At 35.9% G+C, this 12,892-nt stretch overlaps 1 protein-coding gene across 9 annotated transcripts in view; it reads left to right on the top strand.

Annotated features, from left to right (window-relative positions):
- RYR2 (ryanodine receptor 2) overlaps positions 1-12,892 on the top strand; it is a 422,851-nt gene that overhangs the window by 271,491 nt on the left and 138,468 nt on the right. For all 9 annotated transcript variants that reach the window (XM_074580040.1, XM_074580034.1, XM_074580039.1 and 6 more), the window contains 9 exons: positions 902-1,016; positions 1,909-2,069; positions 2,754-2,913; positions 3,189-3,275; positions 4,047-4,273; positions 5,210-6,011; positions 6,551-6,751; positions 6,869-6,974; positions 11,309-11,452. In XM_074580040.1, coding sequence (XP_074436141.1) covers positions 902-1,016; positions 1,909-2,069; positions 2,754-2,913; positions 3,189-3,275; positions 4,047-4,273; positions 5,210-6,011; positions 6,551-6,751; positions 6,869-6,974; positions 11,309-11,452 — 2,003 coding nt within the window. The remainder of the gene's footprint in view (positions 1-901; positions 1,017-1,908; positions 2,070-2,753; positions 2,914-3,188; positions 3,276-4,046; positions 4,274-5,209; positions 6,012-6,550; positions 6,752-6,868; positions 6,975-11,308; positions 11,453-12,892) is intronic.

Genomic DNA, 12,892 nt, shown 5'->3' with positions numbered 1-12,892 from the left:
ACAGTTAGCTTTCATGTGATTAAATTACATCATCACTTATGATGTAATCAATTAAAATTAAGCAGAAAACTGAAAATATTTTTCAAGCTATTAGAAACCTATCATTTGGGTTATCGTGAAGGCTTTTGTGATCATCATGTGAAGTGCACTCTAAAACCATGGGAGTCCATTCTGATAGAACTAGGAGGTCTTCAAAGTGACGTGGAATTTTTTTCACATGGCTTCCAAAAAGCTGAAGGTGTTAGATAATCTTTATCTAGAAATGTATATTAGGATCTTACCTCACTCAATGAATGAAGCAATCATAAGAACATTCTCTAGTTGACATGTTCATTCTCCCTAGTTTTTCTTATGGAATCAGGAGCAGAACACCTAACTTGATGATGCTGTGGAAATGTGAGCACTGGGCCATTACCCAGGCAATACTACTACAGCTTTCCATCCATTTTCTGCTCTTTACCAAACTTGGTTTGTTAAATATTTCAATTGCAGAATACATTGGGGCATATGGATAGTATTTTTAAATGCATGAAGGTAATTTCAGGTTCCACATTCTTCCAAAGTGACATAGGTGTTTAACAGCCTGATAGTTTTTTAAGTTGTGTGAGTTTAGTTTCCAAGTAAATTTTGAATAGTTTAAGCACAGAATTCATTTAAGTGCTTTTAAAAATGAGCCTGCCTCTTTCCCCTTTTCGAAGGATTTATTTTGTCTTAATCTACATGGAAGTAATAAACTTACTAGTGTTATGTATTAATAACATAATAAATACTATGCATTTACTGCTAGCATAATCAATATAGTGTATTTAGGGATAATGTATCAATGTAAAATTCCTTTGTGTATATATATTGCTATATTGAGCTTTTAATAGAGATTTTGATTTTACTTATTTTATTACAGATTTATGCTCAGGAGGACAAAGCCAGATTATAGCACAAGTCACTCTGCACGGCTTACTGAGGATGTGCTGGCTGATGATAGGGATGACTATGATTATTTGATGCAAACTTCTACGGTATCGTAACATAGGATTGGTATTTTCGCTGTTTGCTTTTTCTTTTTTTTTAATAACCACATGTTTTTGCTTGTAAGAGTTTCAGAACCTAATTTTCAGGCAAAATGTCTGTGGTAGTCCTGTACTACTGAAGTTGAGACCAATATGTTCCTTTTGTTTTGACTTGTCAGTCAAAACCAATTTCTGCAAGGAAAGCCATAAATTAATTGAATACATTTTTGAAACTACTATCAATAACACCGAACGTAAGAGGAAGAATAAATAGTTGTAGAATTAATGGAACAAATGGGAAAAAGTGCATTAACCTAATAGGTCAATGTTCAGGACCACTGGAAAATATCTGGACTGATTTTACTCAGCATTCATCTCATGGAATTCCCAGTGAAAGTTTTGTGCATCTTTCTCTGACAAGATCAGCTCCATATGCACTCAATCTTCATTTGGGGAAAATGAAGGGAAAATGGGGAAATGAAGGGAAAACGAAAGGAAATTCCCCCTTCAAAGGGAAAAATACTTCTCTTTTGGATGTATTTCTCCTCTTTCTAAAAAATACTAGATAGTAGAAACTGAGTCACCTACAGTATAAAAATTGTAGCTACAGTACAAAAATAGTCTATAATGCTATGATGCAGAAGCCTACAATACAGGCATATAAGTCACATCTTTAATCTGTTCCATTTCTTGTTTTAACATACATATTTTTTTGGCTGCATTTTGATTCATATTTATAGTCTTTTGTTGCTTTTCTTATGAATCGCACTTGAACAAGCCTATGCTACTTTTGAAGAGATGACATGTTTTCAGATTTTAGAGCAACTAATTAATTCTGAATCAAACTGATACACGGAAAACCAAACACTAACATTTATTGACATTATTTTTTTATTGACAGTACTATTATTCAGTGAGAATATTTCCGGGTCAAGAACCTGCTAATGTCTGGGTGGGCTGGATTACATCTGACTTTCACCAGTATGACACAAGCTTTGACTTGGACAGAGTGCGTACTGTTACAGTTACACTGGGAGATGAAAAAGGGAAAGTTCATGAGAGGTTGGTTACAATTTTATTAAAAAGATACATAGTTTATACCCATAAAAGCAACTAACGATTTATAAACTGTAAATCCACCCCATTTAATGTAGTTGGGTTAATGTAAAAACAAACAAACAACAAATAGGTAAAAGTGTAACTTTACCTGTTTTCTCCTCTTGCTTGTGAAGAAACAGTGGAGTAATGATCTAATCAAATCAATAAGCACTCAAAAGTAAAATAGCACTGCTTTTCTATGTAGCTTCAGACCATGAATCCTGTAAATATTGACTTCTGAGCTGGTACAAAATAGAGCAAGATACCTTGTCATATTTTTGGAACTTTTTGGTTTTGAACAGGTCAAAATTAGTACAACAGCAGGTCCTCTCAGCATTTCAGTTGCGATCCATGCCAGAAACTTTCTGTTATGCTTAACATTAAATGATTTAAAACGTTAATTTGCAAAGGTCAGTTTTGTCTCTTGGAATTTTACAATAGATTTGCACTTGTTCATATTTTGTCATCTTCAGATTTTATTTTTTCAATTATGAAGTCTAGGTTTCATTGAATTTTGTCATTGGTTATGGTGGGGTCCACTTTTTTGAGCCACAAGGCCCTGTTGATTGCAGCCATACAAAGTTGTTCTTAGTCCACTACATAAAGTTTACACACCATCCATAAATAAATTTGTGTTTTGACATTCAGTATAAAACGCAGCAACTGCTATATGGTGTGCGCAGGAGAGAGCATGAGCCCTGGACAAGGACGTAATAATAATGGTCTGGAGATTGGTTGCTTGATTGATGCTGCCAGTGGCCTGCTGACCTTCACAGCTAATGGCAAGGAACTAGGCACGTACTATCAGGTGAGAATTTTTTGATGATGTCTTCCAGTGGGAAGAGAGAAAACCAAATCATCAGACTGCATCTTATTAGAAACTTTTTTACAAGATTGGAAGAAAAAGTAATTGTGGCTGTTATGACAGTGATTTTTCCCTCCTATTTGGATTTTCTGGTGTTTTATTGAAAGGCTTGCACTTACTGACTGTCAATACAGATATTTGGGCAGGAGGGAGGATGTTTATAAGTAATAGAGTTTTGCTGTCTTCAGTGATTATATATTTGTGCATCTTTGATTTAGGTTGAACCAAGTACCAAGTTATTTCCTGCTGTATTTGCTCAAGCTACAAGCCCAAATGTTTTCCAGTTTGAATTGGGAAGAATAAAGGTAAATAATGCTTGGGTTTGTGCAGGTTTAGGACTAATATATCATATCAAATAATCTTCTTTATTTGCTTTTTTGTTGGATTTCTTGGGGGCCATTTGTTGCCTGCAATGTGTTCTTGGTATTGGGCACATTTTTATGATTCCAAGTGTTTGTGTTATTGTCATTTTTATTCTTAACTCAGTTTTAAATGCTTCATGTATTTAAAATACAGTACATTGGATGAGAAGGGTTGTAACTGATTAGAATTGGCAGACGATATTGCAAAGTCCTGTTGAATTTTCTGAATCTCATCCTTTATGATGAAATGAAATCAGTGTGGCCAGTAAGGCAAATCTCTTATTCTACAAACAGAGCATGGGTTACTGGTGTATCTGCAGATTAGGTTAGGGTTTTAAAATAGTTCTAAAGTACATTGAAACAGTACACTCAAGTAACCTGAGCTGAAATTTACTTCCTTGCTTTGAATATGTGAATGTCTAAGAAATCGGAACAGGTAAAAAAAGAGTGGAGTTCAGATTGCTGGTCCAAGGATGTGACTGCACATTCCATTCAAGTTTCTATTTCTAATTTAGCTATTTTAAAAAAATTGTTATGGACAATGCTCTCTTGCCAACAGTTCCCAGCTGGTTTTACGAACTACTGAAAATGTTAACTTCCTGTGCACTGTACTTTAATGTACTATATGTTGAATGTATTTCTTGAAAAATATCTTATATTCATTATTTGGTAAAGATGGTAAAACCGATTGTCTCTTCTGTTGGAATTTTCCAGAATGTAATGCCATTATCTGCTGGCTTGTTCAAAAGTGAACACAAAAACCCAGTCTCTCAATGTCCTCCGCGTCTCCATGTCCAATTTCTGACTCATGTGCTTTGGAGCAGAGTGCCAAACCACTTCTTGAAGGTTGATGTCTCTCGAATTAGTGAACGTCAAGGCTGGATGATACAGTGCCTGAATCCTTTGCAGTTCATGGCCCTTCATATTCCCGAAGAAAACAGGTTGATATTTGTGTATTGAAGTATATCAGAGCTAGGCTGGGATTATGAAGCTAGATACATAATAAAATTTTTATAAGAAAAGCCCGAGGTCATCTCTGTATAACACATGTAAACAAAGGCAGTGTGTTTTGATTTAGCTAACATTAGAAATTAATCTTATTTTTCGATGTTTTAAAATCTGCCTCCTTTTGTTGTTTTCAACCTCTCCTAGATTCTCTCTGAACTCTTTAATAGCATATGTAAGTTTTGAACGAAAATGAAAGGAACATTGTTTATAAATTATTAAAGATAATTTGTAAGATAGACAAAGATCTGTTTTTGTAGAGATTTTGAAGATGTGTGGCCAATTTAATTATTCCATTACTTTAATTTTCCTAAATTTAGTTTAAACAACTGAAGAAATTTAACTTTGTAATGTCCTGGTTACCCAAATGTTTCAGCATTTTGCCAGTGCCAAAAATGAAAATAAGATCACTAAAAAATAGGGAAGAATTCTAAACAAGCAATGCCACTCCCGAATCCTCTGCAAATGATCTGGTTAGTCTGCAACCCCAGATCTAAAAACAGTAAAGGACATAAATATCTCAACTTATGCTAGTTTTGAAACCTTGATTTTCAGTTATCCAAATTCCTGTTTGTAGTATGAAGAGTTATTCTGTGTTATTTAAATAATTTTAATCTTTCCCCATTGAAAGTAATTGAAGGAGCGTACTTTAGGAGCGACTTGAATAAATTCCTGATTGAACTTTGCTCTTAGTCCTTGATTTTTAGGTTGACAGTTCTTCTAACATGAAAGCTGAAATGTGGAAAAAGTCCATCCCTAGAACTGATACTGTGCCAATGTTATCCGTAGGGAGAATTTTGAATTCCTTCACTAAAGTAAGTTTTTGCACTGATATGGAATTTATTGTATTGGGATTTTTTTTTTCTCTGCAGAACAATTGATATTTTAGAGCTGACAGAACAAGAGGAATTGCTGAAATTTCACTACCATACCCTCCGGTTATATTCAGCTGTCTGTGCTTTAGGCAACAACCGAGTGGCCCATGCTATGTGTAGCCATGTGGATGAATCTCAGCTCCTGTATGCTATTGAGAATAAATATATGCCAGGATTACTACGTGCAGGATATTATGACTTACTTATTGACATCCATCTCAATACCTATGCAACTGCCAGGTTAATGATGAATAATGAATTTATAGTTCCAATGACAGATGAGACCAAGAGTATTACTTTGTTTCCTGATGAAAACAAAAAACACGGCCTCCCTGGTATAGGACTTAGCACTTCATTAAGGCCAAGAATGCAGTTCTCGTCTCCGAGTTTTGTAAGCATTAGCAGTGAATGCTTTCAGTTCAGTCCTGAATTCCCTCTGGAAATCCTAAAGGCCAAAACCATAGAGATGCTGACGGAAGCTGTTCAGGAGGGCAGCCTCCATGTCAGAGATCCAGTTGGAGGTTCTACGGAATTTCTGTTTGTCCCTCTCATCAAACTCTTCTATACCCTCCTAATTATGGGAATCTTCCACAATGAGGATCTGAAACACATCTTGCAGTTGATTGAGCCCCGGGTTTTCAAAGAAGCAGTGAGCCAGGAGGATGAAATTGATTTCTCAGAGAAGGAGCTGAGTTCAGATGAGCTCAAGTCAGAAGAAGGAGAGGAAGAAACCAGAGGGGAACAAGTGCCAAAGGAAGGACTTCTTCAGATGAAACTTCCAGAACCTGTTAAATTACAGGTATAATACTGCTGTGATAGTGGTTGTTCCATTTCTTGACAGATCCTTTTTTCTTCACTTGGTAATTTCTCTTTCAAGGAATACAGCAATTCGATGTTAGTTAAATAGAGAAGTAATTTCCGTACAGGAAATAACAAGATCTAGAATCTTCCTGATGTTATAAACTTGTTCCCTGTAGATCAAACAACTGTTGTTTCATTAAATAGAATTACTTTCTCAATGACATTAACAGGGAATTCTTCATTTTTATGGATCCAGACAGAAAGGAAATTCCCTAGAAGCAAGAAGTAAATCCATTCTCTTATAACTTACATAAAATTTAAGACTTTTATTAGCCTGAGGCCCATAAATCTCTTGCAGATGCCAGATTTTCCTGGTGTAGGATTACTTCACATGTAGTAAATGACAGCATTAAAGATTTCAGTCATTTTATTTGATAGTAATTGTTACTGTAAGGAATCCATCCTTATTTGCATAATATACAGAAGATTTTTCTTAGCTTGCCAACTCTTCTTTCTCTTACAATACTGCTTTCTCAGATGTGTCATCTACTTCAGTACCTGTGTGATTGCCAAGTACGACACAGAATAGAAGCCATTGTAGCATTTTCGGATGATTTTGTGGCCAAGCTTCAAGAGAATCAACGCTTCCGGTACAATGAAGTGATGCAGGCCTTGAACATGTCTGCTGCCCTGACAGCTAGAAAAACGAAAGAATTTCGATCCCCACCTCAGGAGCAGGTACAGCTTACAATGGACAATTTAATTTTTGTTGTGCTCTGTGTGTGGCAGAGTTTGATTTTAAAAGTTTTTCTTTTGGACGTGAGTTTCATTTGCCTTTCCTTTGTATTCTTTAAGATTAACATGCTGCTGAACTTTAAAGATGATAAAAATGATTGTCCTTGCCCTGAAGAAATTCGGGATCAACTCTTGGATTTCCATGAAGACCTAATGACACACTGTGGTAAGTCTTGTTACTGAATATTTTCACTTTTTTAATTATATTAGCTTTAGAAGCAATTTTCCTAAATAATTTTACATAGAAACTCCAACTACATAGTCTATAGATTACACTATGTCAATTATAAATATTATAAAGTAAAGATACTCAGCTTGTAGTGAAAACCAAGGAAACGTTCTTATTCTCATATCTGGTCAAACTGGAAAGGGATGCAGTATGTTTTGCTTTGTGAGGGAAAAGGGGTATTTTTCACCCATACAACCATGGGAATTTCTTTGGGCTTAATGTATTGGATAACGCTGTAGCTCATTTGTTATTGAAGGGTTTCCTCTGCCCTATTCCCACTCCCTTGCATAGGTTGGTATAGGTCATCTTTGCTGTATCAAGTTGACTATAACCATGTTAACCACATTATAAGATAATATTAATGACTGATACTTCTCAGACATAAATGAAGATATAGAAGTTTATTATCTATTGAAATAGATTAATAATCAAATGGAGCAGTTAAATTTCTGTGGTTTTGATTTCTTTGCTTTAATTAATAAAAACAATTAAATTCTATTTCATATTAAAATGTGAAATATAGTAACAATTTAAATACAAAAATACCAATATAAAAATGAAATACCAAAACATGTATTTTAAATGTAAAGCTTATATCCGTGAATACTGCGAATTCAGTTACAGAATATTTTGTTCTAAATGCATGCTTACTTACATTTTGCATTGGGGACTTTGTTGTTTTCCTGTTTGGAGGATGCTCATCCTTTCATTTTACTTCACTACACTATTTTAAAAAAATAAGCAAAAGAGACACTTAGCAGACAGCACGAGCAGACAAACAGCTTAACTTTCACATCATGTCCCATTAGCTAGAAGAAGCTAATGCAGGGATGTGTGGAAGGAAGAAGCTTTGGACAGGAGGATCTCTGCACTTTTCCTCCCGGATTGCATTCCTTATTCAGCCTGGTTTAACTGGAAATAAAATGTTTAATTATTTAATTCACTGCCTTAAAATACTCAAATAAACAAAACCATGCCATCAATATCTGAATGATAACACATTAATTTTCTTTCGTGGTAGAGCAAGCACAGTTGGATATCCTTGTATATCACAAGACAATTTGGTTAGATTGGTCCATCTCGAAGATATTTCCATTACTAAAATAATCACAGATTTATTAAGGTATCAAATATCATGGAAGGTCTTTAATGCAGCCTTGTACTCCAAACAGAGTCAATGCTGAACTCAGACTTGGTGGCTCAGCAATTTTGTACTTGGGTCTTGAAAGCTTCTAAGCACAGAGATTCCACAATGCCTTTGGGCAACATGTTGTTGGGCTTGAGTGTCCTAATGGTGATTTTTTTTTTCTGTTTTCTTTATGTCAGTTTGGACCCCTGCCTGTTTTAGTTTGACAATTGTACCTTGTTCCCCTCAGAAGAGAGCTCGTCTGCATTTTCTTGCTAACTTCCTTGTAGTTTTTGGTGGACTGCTATTAGGTCCACCATAAAGCTTCTATTCTGCATGTTGACAAACCCAGTTACTTCATTCTGTCCTTATAGGACAAGTGGTCCAGCCACCAATCATCTTGATGGGCCATTGTTGGATGCTCTCCAGCTTTTCAATGTTTTTCTTGTATTGGGTAACGCAAAGCTAGATATAGCGTTCCAGATGTCATCTCATGAGTGCCGAGTACTTGGGAATAATCACTTGCCTTGAGCTAGCGATTATTTTTCTGCTAATACAGGGTATTTTTATCTCTCCTTGCTGTTAGAGTGCACTTCTGACTGGTGTCTGGCTTGCTGTCCAACAGTGCCCCCAAAGTTCTTTTTGCAAAGATGTTTTTTTAACCAGTTCATGCCCAGCCCGTACTGTCACATGGGTTGGTCTGTCCAAGCTGCAAAACTTTGCATTTGTGCTTGCTGAACTTCGAGTAGCCTGTCAGCCTCTTCCTCTACACTGTTGAGCTTCCTGCCCTTCTTTATGTTTTTTGCTCCCCCCAATCACCCACAAAGCTGATGAAGGTGCATAGTGACACTTCAAATGAAATATTTTTATTTTAAATTAAAAAAGAAAAAAGAAGTGGAAAATTCAAAGTAAACTGTAAGTTGACAGAAAATGAAGAGGAAATAAAGAACTTATAACATTTGAAAGGAGTAGAAGCTTTATCTTTCTTCGTGATTTTTCCATTTTTCTTTAGTCTTTTATCATCATTCTCCTCTGTTCAAATTACTTGGTCTTGTTTTGTCATTATTTTTCTTTTCGTTATGGGGAAATAGTAATTTGCATAATCTAGATGTAGAAAATTAATTTTGTGGGTTGGAAGATGCATTACAGTAGAGGAGATTTACTCACTCTGTATATTCAAAATACGGCTATTGCAAAATAGGAAAAACAATTACACATCCTGAGTCCTATGTTTGGTTGATTAGCCAGCCACCATTTGGGGATTCACATCTTGTGAAATGTTTGGGAGACACAATTACATTGACAGTTTCCAAATCAGAAAAGTACAACTAGAGCTCAGGGGACAGCATGACTGTGGCAAAACAAACACTTCATTTGAGTAAATTCAGAGCATCTCTGTGTTCTAATTGGTAAGACATTTTGGTGTCTTTCCTGTTAATTAGTTTGGTTTGTAATATGATTTAGTATAAAATACGAAGTTTCTGATGATCCTCACTTAGTTTAGTGTTAATGACTCTCTTAGGACAAAATATAACAAAATAACTTTTAATGGAAATGGAACTGTACTTAATGCAAAAAATCAGACAATTAAAACCAGATGCATTAAATTAAGAAGAATAATGTAATGTCAACATCCTATAAAATTCAAGACTGCTAAAGAACTCCCCACAAAACCCCTAACGTTAGAACTTACATTGGAAACTAAAAAAACAAGAAAAAATAATTGAATGACCTTTTTACTTTGAGCTTATTTTAGTGTGAGTAATAAGTATAGGTCAAGATTTTTAATCCCTTTACAATGTATACATGAATGAATAAAGTTGAAAACATGAGAGAAATGAGGTGACAGGAATCCCATTAATTTCAGCAATGGGAAGTGCAAAGTCCTGCACCCAGGGAGGAATATCCCCATGGAGCAAGGACAGACTAGGGACCAAACTGGAAAGTAGCTTTGCAGAAAAGGACCTGTGGATCCTGGTCGACAGCAAGGTGAGCATGAGCAGCAGTGGGCCTTTGTGGCAAAGAAAGCCAACAGCTGGGCTCCCCAGTAGAACAGAGACATGGACACACTGGAGTGAGTCCAGGGAGGGGCCATTAAAGATGACTGAATTCTTGGGGCATCTTTCGTACAAGGAGAAACTGAGAGGGCTGGGGTTGTTTAACTTGAAGAAAAAGCTCATGGAGGGGGATTTTATCAATGTGTATAAATACCTGTTGGGCAGGTCAGCATTTCAGGAAAGAATGCTGAGCCAGACTTTCTTCGGTGGTGCTTAGCGATGGTGGCAGCATAAAAGATAACAGGCACAAATTGAAATACAGGAAATTCTACCTTTTTTTTTTTCTTTTTTTTTCTTTTTTTAAAATTTTTTTTAGTGTAAGGATGATGGAAGTCAGGAACCAGTAGCCCAGAGGGGTTGTGGAGTCTCCACCTTAGGAGATATTCAAAACCTGACTGGATGTGGTCCTGAGCAACCTGCTGTAATTGAACCTGCTTTGAGCAGGCAGGCTGGACTAAACGATCCCTAAAGGCTTATTCCAGCCTTAGCTGTTCTGTGATTGTGTAAAGCCTCACATACATTTTTTACATTTTTATAGCTTGTTATAGGAATACCATGAAACAGCCACTGTATTATGGAAGTGGCTACTTTCTTCTGACTGGTAACTAGAAATTACATTTATTGTAACTCTAGTTCTTTCACTTCTGTGATATGTTTTACTGAAAAATCTTTTAGTCTTTACAAATATCAGTTGAACCATACTGTGTCAGTAGGGACTATATCTATGCTTCTGAGCTGCATATGTCTAAAACACTGGCATCAGCATTAGCATGGAAACATGCATACTGGGGAAGTTAACCACAGAAATATATTTACTACATATTTCATGTATAGTAAGACACAATCTATACAATAAATTAATAAGGTTACGTGATCCTTAGCTGCACTTTCCTGTCTTGCACGTATACCTGATCCATACTTGTTCCAAACTGCTGGTTAAGCATATCCCACATCAAATTGTTTTGTAGTTCTAACAGAGCAGAACAACATAGTTCAGTTTGATTATGTTTGTACATACAAGATATAAAACATGTCTGTAACTTGTTTAATTTTATTCTTTTACTATTTAGTGTTTATTTTTATTTCAGGAATTGAATTAGATGAAGATGGAACCTTGGATGGAAACAGTGATTTAACCATTAGGGGTCGCCTCCTATACCTTATGGAAAAAGTTACATATCTGAAGAAGAAGCAAGCTGAGAAGCCAGTTGATGGTGATGCTAAGACATCCTGTAAGCAAAATTAAATCAGTTTATTGTATCCTAATTCCAAATGGCAAAAGAAGCAGGGGAGGAAGTTCTTCACATATTTTCATCCAAAACAAGGTGGTTTTTTTCACTGAAACATCTGTGCACCTTAAAGTTTGTAGCTCTGACTCAAAACTAGCACAGATGGAATTTTTATGATAGGCAGATTTGTTTCCCAATGGGATGTAGTGGAAAATTTCTTCTACTGGCATTTTGCCCTTGATCCTTTTTAAAGTCATCATTTTTCCAGAATGTATTTTGCTTTTTGTAAAATTAGTGCAGACTTAATAACTGTAGGAAGGTCCTGATTAAGAGAACTTGCTCATAAAATCAGCTGTAGCAGCTTCAAATCAGTATTTGCATGAAGATTACCACATTAAAGATGACTGTGCAATTAGACTGTAATTTGCAAAGCTGTACTTAGGAGAAGCCTCCTCCCCAAACTAACAGTCAAGATTTGCTGACTGTGACTCTTGTTTTGTCACTTTTCTGACACTTTTTGCCTTTCTGTCTTGATAAGGATCATTGCCAGTGGCATCCAAGTTCTGCACTTGGTGCCAACTGACTATGGAATTTTATTTTTTACTTGTCAATACTGATTTTATTTTTTGCCTTTGTTATGGTGGGTGGCACTTTCAAATGTCCTAATTTTTTATGCTGCTCCCCTGTTAGCAGGAATGAATTTCTGGGCACACAGTTTAGGGGTTCTGACTTTGGTAAAAAACTTGGTTTCCATCATTGACCACAAAGAATTCCTAGGGAGACTGGCCTTTTAACTTGGTTGCTTAATGTAGGTGCCTAAAGTTCTGGAATGAGAAGATTTCCCTAGAGTACTTATAATGAAATGGCTTCTTAACTGCCAGTTGTTAGTGTTAGCTTAGTGTTCTATAAGTAGAAATATTTTTGGCCTTCTAAAAATGTGCTTTCTAGCTTTGCAGTTTATAACTGTTATTTCAGTTATCAGGAAGTAATAATTAGAGGCTAGGTCTATGCAGAAAGTGGTGATGAATCCTACAGTTTCCTAATTATTTTTTTTTAGAGCTTAAATCTCTCTTTCTCTCATGTTAGTAGAAAGACAGTATTGTATTAAACTAATTCCAAGCAACCCTTCAGAGCAAATAAGCACCCACACAACTCAGTACTGTGGTGGCTAGGCTGTTTGGGTTCTTCATTTGCAAGCAAGATAACAGCCAGACCCACAGGTAGGTGGGATACAGTATTGCAGTTATCAAAACAGGAGCCAAATGATGGCCTGCTCATGTGATTCCTCACAAAAAACAAAGAAAGCTTAGTATTCTGTTCCTTCTTGTTAGTATTTATTTCAGTCCTTTTGAAATATCAACCTGAACGCATTTCACCCTTTTACTTATTTTTAAAGTGTTTTTACTCTAAAAAATACTGTACTATGTGACAATGGAAACACCT

The sequence above is a fragment of the Larus michahellis genome, chromosome 3, assembly GCF_964199755.1.
Source record: "Larus michahellis chromosome 3, bLarMic1.1, whole genome shotgun sequence".
NCBI lineage: Eukaryota > Metazoa > Chordata > Aves > Charadriiformes > Laridae > Larus > Larus michahellis.
Note: the sequence above shows the minus strand (reverse complement) of the source record. Positions and strands in the feature narration are given on the sequence as shown.